Source organism: Pleurodeles waltl, chromosome 6 (genome assembly GCF_031143425.1).
Source record: "Pleurodeles waltl isolate 20211129_DDA chromosome 6, aPleWal1.hap1.20221129, whole genome shotgun sequence".
Classification (NCBI taxonomy): Eukaryota; Metazoa; Chordata; class Amphibia; order Caudata; family Salamandridae; genus Pleurodeles; species Pleurodeles waltl.
Window position 1 is genome coordinate 570,018,555 of NC_090445.1, and position 19,318 is coordinate 570,037,872.

At 43.9% G+C, this 19,318-nt stretch overlaps 1 protein-coding gene across 1 annotated transcript in view; it reads left to right on the plus strand.

Moving 5' to 3' along the window:
- The window catches only part of FGD2 (FYVE, RhoGEF and PH domain containing 2), a 346,991-nt gene that overhangs the window by 255,806 nt on the left and 71,867 nt on the right, over positions 1-19,318 (plus strand). The window contains exons 13-14 of the mRNA XM_069238749.1: positions 16,985-17,116; positions 18,303-18,449. Coding sequence (XP_069094850.1) covers positions 16,985-17,116; positions 18,303-18,449 — 279 coding nt within the window. The remainder of the gene's footprint in view (positions 1-16,984; positions 17,117-18,302; positions 18,450-19,318) is intronic.

Genomic DNA, 19,318 nt, shown 5'->3' on the forward strand with positions numbered 1-19,318 from the left:
TGAAATCTAAGTTTATGCATCAAACATTTCTCCCATTTCCTTCTGCAAATTAAAATTCTAGATGACCAGTAACAAACTAAGACACACTCCAGCGGTTATATTCCAACATTTACAAAGCAAGCCACATTTTGCTCAGTGATTTAGCCACATTTCACTCTTTATCCAGAGGCCTTAAAACCCAGTTTCACTGCATCTCTGTCTGCTCTAGATTGTATACCCCTGAAGGAGGAGTTCTTGGACTTCGCCCTCACAAATTATATAAAACATGGTTTCCCAGCCCAACAATTAACGCAATATGGTTGAACCCACTTCAAATAACCCAAAAGGAGTCTTCATAAATAGCATAAATGAAATGTCGACTTGTTTTGGCCTGCCCATGAAATAAGGATATTATGTGCATCCCATTGGGAACCACCCAGTTCATTTCATTGGTCAAATAATAGTTTGTGTCTCCCCTCTTTTGAAGAATTTTTCAATGAGTACCAAGCAGGATACGTTTCAAAATTCTGTGAATTTTTCACTGGCCTTACTGTGAAACCATGCTAACATTGACTTAAGTCAGCACCTGCCAGCCACCAAGAGCTTGGAGGTTTAGCAACACTACACAAGTCTCTATTTCTAGGTCATTGCTACTTCGGAGAACTATGGTGGATGTCTATGCTAGAGGAAATAAAACAAGAAAACCAGAGCTTTCCAGGAAACAGAACTTTCCAGAAAACATAATGAACTGTTAAAATGTATCTTCCACTACGTTTTTTTGTGTTGGGACACCCAGTTTTGATTGTCTTCATTTTTTAGGTCAATCGTAAGTGTACAGCCTCTTGTATACTGTTAAGTATACTTCTTGGGTTTAAAAGCCATGTCATTTCAAAATCCTTCCTTGCTAGTGGTCATTCATGAGTCTTTGTCCCTCTATTTTGTCTTTAGGAGCAGGGACCAACTACTGTATGTTTACACTTTTTCCTGTTTATCTCTTCTTTAGGGAACTTTTGTTCCTTCAGGAAGCTTCCCTTCTCATTTGCAGAGTATTCTTGTTCTTGCTTTCAGCTTAGCTTCTCTGTAAACGAGGCTGTAAATCAGGCTGTTATCTTGGTCACATTTGTTCTTCCTGGAGGTGAGTGTTCCTGTGTGCAGTCTCCAGTGGTGGGAGGAAGGGCAGAAGTCTGATTGTTCATTTACTTGTTTTAATTTCGGAGGCTTTACATGAGTACCAGCTACATTAAACAAGGACATATTAATTTTTTGTAGGCCTGAGGAGATTAAGTGATGTTGAGCCATCCGTGACTCGAACCTGGGTCCTCAGTTCCAAAGTTGGCAGCTCTAGTCTTTGCACCACACTTTCTCCCTCTTTGAGAAAGTTTCCATGGAACATGAGGCATTCCAGCTCCTTTAAGTGTTGCAGTGCAGCACGTCATGCTTTTGTTTGGGGAAAGAATTACATTAGGAGTGTCGTTCAACATTTCCCTGGCGGACAGACGTAGACAAATATTTCTCTTCATATATTCAGGACTTGCTAGCCTTCTTTTTATAATTTGTGTTTTTTTTTTTATCTGCTCGCTGCTAAAGCGAAGGACGAAAAGCAATAGGATCAGCATGGGCAAAATGATGCATCTTAGAGATTTTTGTTGGATCAGTATTCTTTTTGGGCCACTATTGCAGCTGAGACTTCAGCTGCATTGAGACAGAGCAGTGCTTTACACCACCGAGTGCCATTCATCATCTACATAATAGGCAGGTTCATCACAAGATAGATCTGTCGGCGAACGCTCGGTTGCACTGTGGGCACGAGAAGGGCTTCTCTCCTGCAAGAAGACACAGTGAGGTTAGAGAAATAAACACTCCTTCTAAATAAGGCGGCCTTAAATTCAATGTAAATTTAATTTATTGTGTTTTGTTTTTCATTCTTTGCTCCGTTGTCGTTGCTTCCTTCGTTCTACTTGCTTGCTGCTCCTCTTGTTAATTGTTTACAGTGTTGCCTCTCTTCACACTCACCACATCTCCATGTTGCTAACACCTCTCCCTTCTCCCCTCCCTGTTGTCAGTGCTTGTTTACAGTGTAGGTGCCTTTCCTCCGCCATCGTTTTCCAGTGTTTGCAATGCCTACCTCAGTGCCAGGGAGACTAAAGCAAGTCCCTTAGTTGAGCACACCTGTACATCTTTTTCAAATGTGTTGTACGTTTGAACCGTAATTTTTCTTGCATGGTTCCTCGAATGTGCCGCGTGCTCAATTTGTTTGTCAGTTGCTTTATGAGCTTTCGGAACACGCCCCTCCAACCCCTCCTTATTTCTGATCATACTCCACCCTGATCTCTACTCCCCGTCTGATGGACAATCTGTCCCCCATTTGTAAATAGATAAACAATCTCTTTTCTGTCACAGTTTCTCTGTCCGTTTTCATTTTCCATGATACTGCCGAGATCAGGTTTTCTCAAGATATCGTGGCTTGCGAGTAGCCACACTGGGTTTTATCAACCAGAGCGTTCTGTTTACTTTGGTCTTTTCCCCCTTTCGCGTTTCTTTTCCCACATCTCTTCCTCTGCCTATCTCCCTACGTTCTTTTTTTCCATCTCTTCCCATCATCTTGCCTCCTTAATTGCTAAATATTTATCTGTCTACTTTCTCACCTTCTCTCTTATTTTCCTCCCCTCTTATTTTTATTAATCCTGTTCCTTGCAGCAAAGCTTCCATTGGCTCTTGTTTGCTTTCTCGTGAAGCACTCCCAGTGTGCAAGGCAGTCCTTCTTTTATGCTTCTCTCACCAGTGCTCTCTGGTCAGTCTAAAGCACTGTTTGCTTCTGTGCACCCCACAAGCCTCCTTATTCTCTCCTCTCTGTGCTTCTCACCCCTCTACTACTCCACTTTTAAGAAAGGTGCAGAGCTTTTCCACTATCTAGCAGTCAGTAGCAATGTTCTGACCATACAGTATTATACTAATAGATTGCTGATGGAACACAAAGCATCCAATGAAGTTTTGATGATCAAAGGTTAGGGAATGCTTATGAAAAGTCACCTATTTTCAATATAAGCGGTACCAGAGAAGCCTATTCGCTGTTAATTTCCTTTGGTGGCATAATGATTTCTTTGACACTGGTAAGAGTTCTGGTTTTGTACATTAGAATATATCACCGTATTAAGTGAAATTAAAATAACATTTTCTAAACATTCACATATCACCTGTCCCCAGTGTCATGAGGCCGTCACGAGTAAACCAACAACTGAGTAAGTGGATCATACACGCATTGTTTATGGACAACAATGTGTGCAGTGATAGTGTAGTACATTAACCCACAAAAGTTACGTTTTTGCTAGCACCCACCTGAACTGAATTACTTCAAAGTGCTGTCAAATATGACCGTTGCAGGTAATGAGGCACTATGACATAAATGAATTTCTTAGTTTGTACAATGAAGAAGGACGGACTTGTGATCAAGTTTCCTGCTGGCACATTGTGCAGTTTAGTCACTGGGGTGGATGTCTGTTCATCTGGCTGTAGTTTTATATCAACAAGCAGTGATTTTTTTAAATACGATGCAAGAGCTGGTGCCGTACCCTTTGTTAAATAAGCCAATCTGCAGTATACCGGTATCGCATGTTGAACTAGTCTAGACAAAAATATGCTATTTGACATCAAAGAAGAAAAATGACAATAAAAGGAATTCATATTTCTTACAGAGGATCAGAATCCATATTCATCACTCTAAACTCTCATCCATGAGCTGAAATGTACATAGATGCGAGCTACCCATCCATCAAAAGTGTTTCAGCACTTTGTGAGGGGTATGAAGCTCTATATCTATACAAATGGAATTCCAAACAGTAAATTATTTTAAGAATTCTCCAACTGCAAGGAAAGCAAAGGTGGTCCATGCTCATTAATATCACTCGTTGCCCAGAAATTGAACTATATTAGGAGAGGCTTAATTCTCCAATGGGAGCAGGAATATAGATCAACATATAGAAACAAATGACAATTGGCAAAGCTAATCGGTCTCGCTTATTAAGTGACTTTTTGACTCTGCCAGAGATGTTTGCTGATGTGCTCCAGCATTAGCAAAAAAAAGAAAAGACGCAATAACATGGCTGCTATTGCCAGCTGCATCAGCGTTTATGTGCGCTCATGCACATGTCTACAGAATAACATGGGCACCATTTCACTCTCTTTTCTGTCCTAAATAAGGTGAGAGACACCATTTAGTTGGTGGAGAAAAATGCTATGTGTTTAAAAGTGCTTTATGAAGTGGAGTTCCTGGCAGGAAATGACAACTGCTGGGCCCTCCAGATATAAACCAAAACCCATAGGTAAAAGACATTGGCCCTCATTACAACCACCAGGGCTGCGGTGGCAGTCTCACCACTGTGGGAGCGGCGGTGAAGACCGCCATCTTACGACTGCAGTGGTTTGGCCACTGCCAAACTGCCTCTTCCCTGCCGGCCGGGCTGGAGGTGGAAACCTCCAGCCCGGCGGGAGTCAAATAACCGCCGAGGTTATTTTGACTCATGACACCGCCAGCTTTTTTCTGGTGATCTCATTGTCATGAAAATGCTGGCAGAAAGGTATCCCGATGGCAAGAACTTGCGTTCCTCCCCCAAACACCTCCGCACACACGCACACATGCACCCACACACACACAAAATCACACACAGACATACCCCCACTCACACACGCACTCACAACATTCACCTTCACAGACACGCTTACATACACATCACACACGCATACACTCTCCATCCCCACCCTCTCCCTTCAACTACGTACATACAGACACAACCCCCACCCCCTTACTCATCTTCACACAACCTCACCCCCAAATGCACCTCACCACACACACACCCATTCACACACTCCAACCCCCCCTTGCGGATGACACTTACCTCATCTGACAAGGTGATCCTCCGTAAGGGGACGGAACCTGGCACAGCCACCGCAGGCAGCACGCCGCCACCAGAAGACCGCCACACAGAATTACGGGTCATAATTCTGTGGGTCGTCTTTTTCTGATGTGGCGTGCCGGCGGTGGAAGCGCCTAAGCGTTGCTGTCTCGAATGCCGCTGGCAGTGCGGATATCCGGCGGCAGTCATAATACGGCAGTCAGAAGACCGCCAGAACTACAGGTCTTCTAGCAGCCGCAGCTGCGGCGGTCTTTGGAAAAAACCGCAGCAGTTGTAATGAGGGCCATTATCATTTACAATGCCAATAGCTCCAACTCTTGCCAATGCGAGACCTATTGCATTGGAAATGCTTGTAATTTCTTATTGTTGAAAAGTGGTAACTCTGCTATTTGAATAAATACATCTAAAGGATCAATAACAACAAAGAAGAGGTGAAATTGTCATTAAAAAGTTCCTGCGTGCACAGATTAAGAAAGTTAAATGTGCCCCCATCTAAATCTAAGCGGCTCTATCGTTACTGAGTATCCCTTCACGACCTCAGTATTGCACCAAAGTCACAGGAAACCTCACTGAAAATAAACAGTGCAAAATAAAAAATAATAAATAAAGAACTCAGGTTTGTTCTCTGTACCTGGAACAAATGGGCAAGGCAAGTGACACTACATATAGTTCCAGAGGGCTGCTTTTAAGGCTTGGACCAGTGACACACAAAGGCGATGCACAAAGGCAGTTCTTTTGTGCCATGTGAGGCGAGAGTCTTTGGTTCTCAGAGGAGGTAATACGAACGCAATAAGAGATATTGGGCTGGGGATGAATGCGAGCAGATAGGTTGGTTGAGCTTCAGGGTCGAAGGATGGTGCCCATGCCTATCCCCCGATAAACTGGCTGCCAGGGGGGTTAGGGCCAACGGTGTTGGGCAGGCAGCCAGGCACACCTGGTGTCAGGCCTATTCTCCCGGGTCTCTACAAGTCAAGAGCAGAGAGGCAATCCTTGTAACAGGCGTTGCCGTTGTTAGACATGCAGGAACCAGCCAATAAAGGGTGCTCAGTGAAAGGTCCTATTAGCGGTATTCTTGTTTATAAAAAGAAGCACAGGTATTAGTCATAAAGTAAACTTGCACAGTAGTTATGAGACATTCAGATCTTATAGGTAATTCAGCAAATATGTTTCGACAGCATTGTTGCTCCAGAGGAGGGAAATATGCGTGGGAAATCAGGATTGCAATTGCACACACTGGTAACTGTACATTTAGTCAAATGGAGAGCCTGTAGTCTATAATGCACTGGTGCTATTTGGTACTCCTTCTTGGATGTTTGAGGACTCCCAGATGGAGCTCAGAATTTCCTGGTATTGGACCCACCGGGTGAATGCAGGCTGGAAACCCGCAGTTGGGGAATGCTGTCATTCTGTAGTGCTAGCAGGCTGGGGAGATTGATTTGACTCAGAGTGGTGCAGATGTTTGGGCTCGTATGGGGTCCACTTGCAGATCACAGTTGCAGGGTGCAGATGCTGGAGAGTTGTGCTCACCTTAATGATGGTTATGAGCATACAGAGAGGAAAAAGTCTTCTGTGCCGCTGGTGGTTGTAAGTTCAGGGATGCTAACTCTCAGATTGCTGGAACTCACAAAGGTAGTGGGACACCACTCTGGGTGCCTTTAACATTATAACATGCCGGCCTCATGCCTGAAGGTTTCAGGGGCTCATAACCATGATTGTTCAATCGGCAATGATGTCACAGGTTGGCCTCGTGCTTGCTCTGGTGATCAGCTTGGGTCAGGTAGGACTATCAAGCTTTGTTTCTCATCTTACTAAGGCCTAAAAGCACCTTTTAGCAGCACTAGCACACAGAAATCTAGGCCATGGTAGTACAGGCAGACTTTCAGCATCTAAGGCAACCTACCTCCTTCTCAGGAGGACTTGGAGCATAGATCTTCTCCAAAGTCCTAGCTCCATAAAGGGATACAGCCATGGATTCAGTTACTGGTCCAGTCCTTTGAACACGCCTGTGTTCAAAGCTTCAGTAAGTCAGAATGTGACTACAGGATAAGTAAGACAACTTATAACCAGACCGCAGGGCAATTGGCATTTCCAAGTGCCTAATAGAATTCAAAGAAGTTTCCAAACTTTTAGGTGGAAGCTAATCCTTGCAAAGTGTTTTTCTCTTTCAGGTAGCTATATGTACATTCTAACCATTTGAGGGTGAAACTTCCTCTTTGGCTCTTGTCTATTTCAGGTAGACAGTTTCTTTTCTCAGCAAAGCACATGATGTGGGTAGGCATCAATCAACTCATTTGTATTATGTGTGTGAAATGTGGCCAGGCCACAGTTTTTGTCTAAGTGTTCCTGTCTCTCAGGTCACGCCTTAAATACCTAATACATTCCAAAGAGAGGGGTCACAACTACCATTATGTAACACCCAACAACTTTTGAGATTTCCTTCACACTGGCGGACACAGGGGACACCCGCTCTTTTTAGCTCACCTCTCTCATATCAAACCATTCACATACACACACAACATACACTAAAGGGCAATAAAAGGGCCAGGTATGACCTACTACATGGATTTACCAGAGACACCTGGAAAGCAATCCACCAGGGAAGTTTTAGGTGAAAAAGGCGTGTACCCCACCATTAGCAGAGTCATACCAGTTTTAGCAGATATTCTGTGTTGGAAAACATCCTATGTCTGGCAGAGGCTAAATAAATAAGCAACAAGTTGTTGCATGGACATTGAGTCAAGAGCTTTGGACCCTACACCGGGACTCTGAAATGTGTACAGAGCTTCAAAGTGTAGCTTGGAGCCAAAGCAAATGAAGCACAAGTAACCATAGTAGCAGACAAGCTGGGATGTAGCATCAATTCAGTGATCACTGTTCAAACGTATCATTTTGAATAACAGTTTGGAGACCTCTTTTGGCTCTGGTGTCGCTTTCTATAATTGGTCCTCCTCTAGTGTATGGGCAAAAATCTTCACTTGGTGGACAGCTAACCTCCCTTGGTGGGAATTCCATATAGCAAATGGGTAGAAGGGACTGTTCCCACAGTTTAATTTTGTGGCAGAATTAATAACAAGCATTGGCATAGCCAATGGGACTCGCCTTTGGGACCTTTTAAGTGTTTAGCCTTGCAGCACATTATTCTGGGTGCTGTTCTGCCAGGGACTGAATAGCTGTACAATTACCACACAGTGGGTCATGCAGTCTGATTCAGGAATACACACCTGCTTGAGACACAGAATGGAAAGTGTATCAATCAAAGTGCACAGTTTAAAACATTTTGTAAAGGACGCCCCGATGCCCCAGAGCCTTGCTACGAGGTGGGCCCCAGGAAGAGGCAGCAAGACCATGGAGAGTGGCATGGGTGGTGCAAAGCACTGGTAGGAGTTCTAAAACAAGCCACTACCAGTCCTGTTCTAGGCAATCAGCCTCCCCAGATCTCAGTGATTAAATTATACAACAAAAGCAGTAATTCTTTACATGAAGTTAGCAATTCGCTCCTGTTGTGGTAAAGTATTCACTCAAAGTCTCAAATACAAAAATGCTACACGCATGCCATTTGAGAACTTGGCACCTCTGAATCTGGGCGGTATTAAGACTTTAGAAAGCTTCAACACATCACCTTCAGGTTTACAAGTGGCCTCTGCATCTTACATATGGCTTTGAAGTAACAAATAACCGTGGCCATCACTCACTAGTGCAGGATAAAACAATTTCTTGAAGAAATTGTTACGCCTTCCGGAGGGAAGATTTCTAACTGTGCATGCCCATGAAGCCCATAACTGGTAAAGCAATTTCCATTTCAAAGCATTCCTCAGACAATCTGAAACCCATGTGAAAGCTTGTTATGAAAATGTCCGGAGCCCGATTGACCTCAAGGCTGTCAATAGATGTACACCACTAGGGTGACCAACCCATGCAATGTGCCAGGACGGTAGGAGGGTCTGCACTGTACAAGAGATGCTTTGACTGCAGTCAACCTATGGATCAGGAAACAGGTCTGATGTGAGCCACCAACGCTAGTACTTTTAATAGAGCTGCTCGCCGTTGACATCATTGCTGAGAGAAAAGGAATAAAAAGCTGGAAAAATGACTTGCATTTGTTTTAATTCAACCCCGTTGTGCCGCTTCATTTAGCCTGAAATGACTGACCGTGACAAGCGACGGGCGGGTGAGTAAATTTGGCAGCCAGAGATCACATTACTCACACAAAGGCTCACAACAAGGACAACTGTGAAGAAAAGAAGAAACTGTTTCACATCATACAAGGAAGGGAAACAACAATTTGACTGCAAACCGTATTACTAAGTTTTAGTACAAGTGCTATTATCTACATTCTGAGAGATCAAAACGGGCACCGAAGCTGCTATGGCCAAACACTAAAGGTAATAACTGTAAAGCACAGGTTAACTACATCACACATTATGCGACGTTGTTAAATTCTTTTCCTACCTAAGCAGAGGTTAGAGTATGCGTAGTAAGCAGTGGCAAACATTAAACATGCTGGCATGTAAAGCCTACCTCTGCAGTGAGTGCACACCATGGCAGACAATGCTAGCATAGAAGGGGAGCCATACATCCCTGAAACTGAAAGAACTGTCGTTGTTCACCCCCACAGCACCTCCAGATCATCCAGCAAGGACAACAGCCTCTCCTTCGTGCTGCCCATTTCTGGTCCACCAGGCACCACAGCAGCCATGGCTGTTTTGTGTTTGTACAGCTCTCTCTTGCACTGAGGAAGCAAGAGGGCTTTAATCAGACTAGACAAAGGAGACAGTTGGTAGAGATGAAGACCCAACAGATAATTGCCTTTACGCGGTACTGCCACCTTGGAGGGAATTATTTTTTCAAGAGAATTGTTTGATACCGATTAAATATGTTGTTTTATTACACTTTCCAGGGATCATTAGGATGCTCTACAACATATTTTGAAGTACTTGCTTCTTATATTTACTTTTTAAAATATGTAGTGATTATGGAAAAAATACTGTTTTAGGTGTTTTTTAAAGCATTTTTTACCTGCCAGGACATTAAAATTGAAGCCATTCAGCTAAAAACTAAAAATATGGGCACTTCCTTACAGAGATGCTACACTGCTGTGCTTACAACTATAGTGGACTGAAGCCACTCTTCTCTGGACATTATCATCTTAATAGGACAGTATAATACTTCGATGCACAGTGCCATACATGTACTAGATAGTAAAGTGATTATTGGCAGGTCTGTGGCAATTTAACTTTGTACCTCACACATCATGCACTGTATGCACTTCATTGTGCTCTGAGCTGAACAACTAGAGGCAGACAGTTGCTTACGCACTGGGCTGCCCTGGAGGTCTGATAGATGATACCACTGCCACCCCCTACTCCTCCCCAACCCTTCTCCCAACACACAAACACAGTCCTCCCACTCCCCCCAGCTGCAAAGTTTGGCTAGGGACACCTGTCTCCAAAAAGTAATCCAGAACGACAAGAAAAACACGGAAAAGCAGAGGTTACGGTGATATGCAAATACTAATTACCATCAACAGGCACACGAAGCAAGTGAGAAAGTATATTTTCATATATTTCACACTGTGAGCTGAGTTGCTTCTAGACGCTTTATGTTTTGCCCTTGTAAAAGGTAATGCAGGCTGCATGGTGATTAAGCAAGGTATACATTAACATGATTTAGTGAACCAGAACCATGGACATGAGGACCTAGAAATGAACTGCGAGTGCCGTCTGGAAGAGTCTGCCAAGTCTCCTCAGAATAGGTTGTCACTAGTGCCGAATGAGCTGCAACTGGTCCTCGGACTGTTTTACATTTGTACGAGAAAGAGTTATCATTGGTCCTCAGAACAATATGTCATCATTCCCAGCACGAGTTCCCATTGGCCCTCAGAATAATTTGCCATGCGTTTCCGAATGAGCTATCGTTGGTCCTCAGAATAATACACTCTACATCCGAACAGCAATTATCCATGGCCACCATCGAGTAGTGGCGTGCCAAAACAGGTGCGGAAATGCCCGCGTCTACATCAAACAAGCAAGCGTTCCAATTTTAAAGAACACGCTGACAAGCTCATGTGCAATGAAGTGATCAGTGCTTTATTTGGCTTCATCAGCAGCTGAAGCCAAATAAAGCATGGAGCGCTTCATTGCACATGAGCTCGTCTGAATGTTTTTTCAAGTTGAAATGCTTGTTCGTTTGATTTGGAATAATATGCTGTACAGCATATTTTAAAGTACTTTCTTCACATATTTAGTTTTTAAAATATGTAGAGATTATGTGAAAAATACTGTTTTTATGTGATTTTATAAATTTTTGCACCCGCCAGCACATTAAAATAACGGCCATACTGTTAAACAAGGGGGTGTCGTGGAGAAGAAAAGAAAGGCATGCGGCCATCATGTGGAAAAATAAAGCACCTTACATTTTCACTCTAAATATAATTCTCAAGAAACACATAGCCCAGCGGACTAAGCCCGGGGTTTGAGTGGCACTGGAGAGACACTTTGATTTGTGAGACATTGCTCTGGATATAAAATTAAATCGTGCGCAAGGAACAAAAGGGCAAATTCCCAAAACACGGGCTGCCACCATGGTGAAACCTGAACCACGGCGGCCATGCTGATAAGATGCAAAAGCTGAGCATGCACCCACAGAATAGCACCAGTAGGAAAGGAAAAAAACACAGCCCCCCAAACTAACAGATAAAAAAGGAAAGGTGTAAGGATATAGTACTTGGCCGGTGCCCTGTGGGAGGAAACAAAAGACAAAGAGGTAGGACAAAGAGGTAGGACTGACCACTAGCAAACACTGATTTTTAAAAGACACTGACATAGACATATGAAAAGCAAAGAGCGGATTTGAAGATCACAAAGTATATATAACAGATCTCTAAGCAACAGTGCAAGCACTGTCTAGGCTCGACCTAAAAAGGATAAATGATGCAGGCAATGGTCTCTGACAGTACTGGATGTGTGTGTGTGTAGGTGGTCAATGGGGATCACAGTGGCTGGCAGCACACCAAGCCACAATGGCCCTGTTTAGCCAGAGATATCTTTCAGACCTCTTAAAACCGATTGTAGATAGACCTTGGACCAATCAGGGTATCCCAGCAGCAGCCTGCTCTCTAGCTCTAGAAGCCCTAACAGTTCATGGATGTACATGAACCAATGGCACAGAGCATGTGTATTGTTTCCTATATCCAGGATGATTATCAAGAGGCATAGTTACTGAGTTCACCTCACAGAATGTTCTAATTTACCTTCTCTATGTATAGTGTCATTAGATTGTCCTTCACCAGCTCTGGGCTGAGACAACCATTCAGGCCATGCCCCCAAGTGGCATGGTGGCTGGAAATGTGTGAACAAAGGTGGATGATGACCGTCTTTTTTGTTAGGCCTGCCCAGTTACAGGATGTAGAATTTGTGGCTTTCCAGCCAGAGATGATGATTCCACTTCAGATTACTGTGGATGAAGCTCCTCATTCACTTCGGCTTGACAATTCCCATTCCAGTTCTGAGTACTGGAGTTGGAGGTGTCAAGCAGTGTCAGTAAGACATGACAGCTTCCACAACCCCTCTGACTTTGTCACCACTTTGTACCACACTATGGAGTCTCTGAGCTGAGCATTTAATCTCTCCATCTCCTGATACACTTGCGAAATTCATCAGAGTCCATTATATCATAATAAATTCTTCTGCAGGTGGCACAATTGCTATAGTATGGTTAGTTTGTAGGAATTCAAGATGAGCTGGGCAAACCAAACTGTTTTCAGAAGGGACCTCAAATGCTACAATGCCATTTTAAGCATGTGAGACATTTTGGAACTCTTCCTTAACAACTGCTGTTCATCTCACTTCAGCTGTGGGAAATTGTCATTGTGAACTAAAACAGCAAATGGGAGCATCTATGCTACCTAATGGCGCTTTACACAGAAGGAAACAAAAGAGCGATGGGTGGAATGCTTTAATTAACCTCATCCACTAGTAATTACTCTGTTCACATTCCAGTTCATCATTGTTTTGCCTATAATACCACCTCGGCCACGAAGCAGACATGTGCTAATCAGCCTTAGTCCTGCTCCAATAGGAACAGACCTGCCCAAACTGCGAGGTCAAGTCACCACTGAAAGAGAACACACACAAATTCAGACCTGTTTCAGCTTTATTAGGCCTTGTCAGCGCAGTATCACTTGGTTCCTGTCACACAGTGAGCAACAGTCCCACATTGAACATACCGTTCACACTTGTACCATCATACTGTGGGAAAAAAGTGATATATGAAATGCTTGAAGTAATCTTAGCCACTAGTAATAACTCTCAACTGTATTCAAAGTCCAATCAGTTTTTGCCCACCATACCACCTTAGCTGGGGAACATCTTCACCTCACTGCTGAGGCCTAACAAAGCCAACACTAGTCTGGGTTGGTAAACCCTTACAGTAGTCTGCCCAATAGTTTTTTTAACTACAGACAAGGAAACTGTCAGGAAGAGCTGATGACAATGATTTGCTTCCTGGCTTCCATAAACGTCACGTATGAAACCCACTTAGAACCTAATTCAATACAGGTTCAATCTCAGTCCATGTCCAAGCACAAGCTGAACAACTGAGAAGAGACCATGTGATTTTGGCCACAGCAGCAGGGACTAGTTCAATGACAGTGTGGTTCTGTTATCATCGAGGATATCAGCTGTAAAAGGTAACATTGTGTTATATTTCACACAATGTGATACTGCCCATACTTTTTCTCTTAATTCAAGGGGATAGAATAGTTGTAATGCTGAAAAACACACGCAGGAAACCCTAATAGCAGGAAGGAGCCAAATGGAGACAGTAAAAAACACAGGCTCTCTAAGCAAACCATTTGTGAATCAATCAATCAATTGGAGCATCATAAAAATAAACTCAGGAAAAAGCCACTGAAACTATTGAGGATGGTTGCTAACTGTGAACATTATGAATACAGAGTACCCCAAATCCAGAAAAGTCTGTGTCGTATACCCCAAGGAGTCTCAGGGTCTTGTGCAGCGCCTTAATTCACAAATGCCTTTTGTAATCAATTCAATATTGAAGCCCTTTGTAATGGACGAATGCGCCATCATCATCACAAACACCCAGAAGTCAACAATATGGGAACCACATGAGCACTTTGGAATAAAAGTCTTGCAAGGCTCTACTCTAAGATAAAAATTGAAAGAGTGAGATCGGAGAATTTACAAGATACAAGTTCTCAGGCAGTACATGGAAAACAACACAAACTGTATCATCGTGCATCATGGGGAGAGAAATCTCCCAAAGGTTTTGCCTATGTTAAAGGACCTCGGAACCATGAAGATAAGTATTGCTGGGTGTTACAAAGTCTAATTCGAGTGCACTGCTATGTGTTTTTTAAGTGCAGTTAGGCCAGGCAATTATTGTGTTTTCTGTTTACTCTTTTTTGCTCAAGCCTTTCCTTCTCCTTTTATTTTCGTTAGCATGACTGTCAATTGACAAATGCCTCACTATTGTGGTTCAGAAGGCCTGGAAAGATCTTGCATTTCTTACACCTGCAACCTTCCCCGGTTCCAAAAGATCAGACTGGACGACCTCCTGCTAAAACCAGCATTGGAAGTGGGCTCAATCACGTAAAAAAATACCACACATCAGAAGGACCTGCAGAGCTTATAAAGCTTATAATGCCATTATTTCACAAATCTTAAAAATGCATGTCTGTCTCTCATACTTCCTTATCCATCACACTGCCAAGTGCCTTGTCCCATAACACCTCAGTTGTCATCACACATGACACAGAACACTTCCTACAAAGGCTCAAAGCAAAGACAATACATTTCCAACCTCACACCTACATGCTATCAAGGGGGATTAGTAAGTCAATACCTGGCATAAGAGTAGCAAATGTTACAAAATTACACTATCTCACATGCAATTAACAATCGAACATCCTTGGACACGCTATCTCAAAAAACCTCCATCCAATGTATTTCTAAAACACTGTGTGAAAATGTGCCCTTGGGTTAAATTTATTAACTGTTTGCTCTCCTTTGTTTTTGTTGAATGACCCTCTCCTTACCTTTCATTCTCTGCATGCCACCTCCTTCTGAGAGCCTATTTTAAGTTGCATGCATTTCTGACATAGGGCCTCATTGTGCCCCTGGCTTTAGACTGCCAGGGTTGAGGTGGCGGTCTGACCCCTGCCAAAGCAGTGGCCCGACCGCTTTGGCGGCGGTCTGACCTCCACATTATGACTGGGGTGGTTGCGCCATGGTCGGACCGACATCACCGCCAGTTTCCCTCCACAGGAGGGACTGGCGGTGCTGGCGGTCTGAATCCTCCAGGGCAGCACTGCAAGCAGCGCCACCCGGGGGATTACAACCCCACTCTCTGTCAGCTTTCACATGGTGGTCGCACTGCATGGGCAGTGCAGGGGCCCCCATGGCCAGCCCTGCCTCATTGTTCATTGTCTGTTCAATTATGAGCTGGCATCAATGTTGTGGGCAGCTTTCCGCTGGGCCAGCGGGCGGAAACGGACTCAGTGGGAAACTCCTAATGGGGCCCATGGGAAGGCAGCCTCACTGGCAACAACCTGACCGCGGGTGTTTGGCGGACGGCCTTTTCCGTCCGCCAAATTCATAATGATCCCTAAAGTCCCTAATATTGTATTTATGCAAATTGTCCACACCTCATTTCATAGGTCACAACTTCTGCTTCTTTGAAACTACATCCCTGCAACCTACCTACACTAAATCTCCTCTAGCCTAGCTATTCACCCCACCAACTATCTGCATGAACTTGCATACTAATGATCACACCTAACTCTTATTATTTTAATCTACCACTAACACTGTAGTGAATGCATGGAATAGTTACACTGAGAACACAAAACTAATAACAATAACCAATTACCACTGAATAACAATAACAAATAACCACTGGATTGCAAAATACCCTTGGGCTCTGGAGTAGTGTGCTACTTGCTACAGGGTGCTTCAAATCCTGGTCATAGGTCGTAAGCCCTACATAAAAGCACTTACAATACTGTACAATACAGAAATGGAAACATGCCATTTTTTCTTCTGGATCCATCAGTCATCAGAAATTATCTACAAAGCTGCCTGCTGAGGGTCTAGACCCTTTTGTTTATCCTTAGTTTACTCATTCCGAGTTTTCAATTGACTGCTTAATAGTACATACTGGAAGTTACAGTACCAGGTTACTGTACATACTCAAATGAAAGTGGCTTAATGCTACCATTTCCTGAACCTAAAAACTCTTCCTACCCCTTTACACAATTCTTCCCTGAACCATAAAAACATCTTACTACCATTTTGTGTACCTATCTGTGAACCCTAAATACCGAACCTCTTAGTGTTATCCTTCCATTAACGCTAAAAAACGAACTACCCCTTAACACCACCCTTTCCTCAATCCTAAAAGCCAGTAACTACTACTTAATGCTGCAATCCCTGAAATCTACCAAACATGTACTTCCTCTTAACGTTACCCTTCCCTCAATCCGGAAAACCCCTTACTCCTCCCACAGCTTCTTCCCCCTCACGGTAAATTCTTCTTTCCACTTTAGCAGGAGGATGCCTCCTTGTCCCTATTCTCAAGTGCACTTATCATTGTCCGATAAGGCAAAAAAGATTTAGATTATTTTGTAACCACAACTTTTTTTCAAACTACTTTTTCAGTCAATTGACTCCACTTTTTTCTCAGTCCACCTTCTTTGCACAAATCTTTACTGCAAGCCCTATGGGGATAGGCCTACAACTTCTGTACATTTATAGATATATGTGCTACTGGTCAACCATTCTGACAGAATATCTCCCACTGACTAACTCTCCCAGCAGCTCATTGGTGGTTTGGAAAGTTAAAGTCACAGACATCCTTCCTCCTGAGGACCTAGCTCTGGAGGTCCCTCACAGAACTACTGTGCAAGACCAAGAACAGCCTCGCCCTCTGGATAGCTCTGATAAAGCACAAGTTCTAAGCAAAGACAACAGAAGTATTCTGTTTCAATGCATCATAAGAAGCAGTTGTAGTTTGTACATTACAGTACTCATTCTATGCATTTAAATTGCAAGCTATTCTAATTACTCTTCTTGCAGGGTAAGCTGGAAGAGTTGGGAAGACGCGCCCCTCAGTGGATCCGAGATAACCTGGTGACGTTGTGCATGCGATGCAAGGAGCCATTTCATCCCATCATGCGACGAAGACACCACTGCAGGGCCTGCGGCTATGTGAGTACCAAGGCGGCCCCCCCGTCTGAGGCCACGCTAAATCAAAGCCAGGGGCTGTGGCCAGCATCATATGGGGTAATGGCAGCCCAAGCCAACACCCTGAAGGTCAGCTAGTAAGACTAGAGTTAAAATGTACAAATTAGCAGTCTGCAGCATGCGGATGTTACCACCATCGCGTTAAAGTCAGTCAAGAAGCACTAAGAGGTAAACACAAGAGTCAGTCTAGAGCAGCAGGTGTTACAACCAGAACTACTGGAGTTCTAGGCAGCCATAATACATCCACATTTCATTCGGCACCAGTAGGGTACAAGGGTAATGCAAGGGTTCGAAATGGCACAGCAAAGTCTACAACAAGCAAAGCAGGGGAAACATGCAGCCAAAACAAGCTACATCCACATGCTAGCCGGTCCCATGGGGCTGAGGCTATTTACCATGCTTTTACGTTTTTACATGTAACCGTCGGAGACCTGCTGGCTGGGCACTTCACCAGTAGGCAGATGACAACCAACACTGCCTGTACGTGAAGGCAACCTCCAGTATGACATCCAAATCTTAGATCCTTTCCAAAATGGAGCCATGGATGTCATTCGCGTTCCGTATATTGTACGCCACTAAAACTGATTCAATTGAAGTATGCCAGATTAGCGCACCTTTCTGTCCGGTGCTCAGACACATTTTACTCCCACCCTCTGTCCCCAGGCTAAAACCATTGGTTTGACACTAAGGGCCTGATTCTAACTTTGGAGGACGGTGTTAAACCGTCCCAAAAGTGGCGGATATACCACCTACCGTATTACGAGTTCCATAGGAGATAATGGACTCGTAATACGGTAGGTGGTATATCCGCCACTTTTGGGACGGTTTAACACCGTCCTCCAAAGTTAGAATCAGGCCCAAAATCTAAAGCTCTCCCGAAACAAACACATTCCCAAACTCACTTCCTCCCATCATAATCGCTTCTTCTGTGGTGAGCGCCACAGTACAGGCTGTAACTCGCGATCTGCAGGTGTCACTTTGGGCCATATGTACGAACACATTTTCCCATAGACACAGAATGGGTAAAACTGCTTGCTACATCTGGCCCTTTATGTCCTGTCTGCACTGCGACTCTCGCTGCCATCTCATTTTGCGCTGCAGGACCACAGTACGTTTCTCCTCATCTTTTTCTCTCTGGATCTGTGAGCAGGTGGTCTGTGCTAAGTGCTCAGATTATAAAGCAGAGCTGATGTACGACCCGCAGCGTCTGAACCGAGTGTGCCTGGCCTGTTTCACCTTTCTCACAGGAGGCCTGGTCAGCAGTGAGCACGATGAGAGGAAGCCAGGCATCCTGGAGGTAAGCGTTCACTCTCACTGGTTGCTACACATCGCCTTGAGCTGTTATCTCGGCTCGCTCTCGTTTCTCTGCTGACAGTTTCTTTCTCCCCTTTCTCCTCTTGCTTTCCCATCTTTCTAGAGTCCTCTAATTTGCTCTCTCCCTTGCTGACTCTTACAGCAGACACTGCAGAACCTGCAAAATTGTGTTTTTATTCAATCTGTGATGTCTCACAGAGCAAGACCCGTAGGATCTCCAACGATAATGCAGTGTAGAGAGTCGACACATGTTGCCCATGATGTAGAAGTAAACTAACATAACTTTGGCTTTTGATGAGAGAACAAAAAATTGGCAATTCTAGTGCTGCGTTAGTTTGCTAGGCACGTTAGAGGAGATCGCCAGGGTGCTTTAGAAATAAAGTTGTGTTGTGGTGTGTCTGTGTGGGTGAATGTGAAAAAATTGTGTTGTCTCCTCCTTTGGAAATCCACATCGAGACATTGCCATGGAATCTCCTGGTGCAGCCAGACAAGGCGCAGTAAACAGACTTTGAAGAGAGGCAGGAGTCAAAAGGCTGCCAAAGGTCAGGACAGAATCAGGCTTTGGCAAGGAAACAGGAAACGAGGACTGACTGACATCAGACAGAATGTAAATGGGTGATGTGCTTCCTGTGTTAAGATCCACAACCACAAGACTACAAGGAAAGCAGCTTGACTGACACCAGAAATCAGACATGCTTACAGAAACCCTTCCAGCAGCAGAATACGTCTCTAGCCAATTAAAGAAATAAACACAACACACCAGAAACCCTTCCAGCAAACCAAAAGCTAATCTCTGGTGCTGTTGGTACATAGAAACCAATACACAAGTCAAGAAGAAAACCATATTAAAGT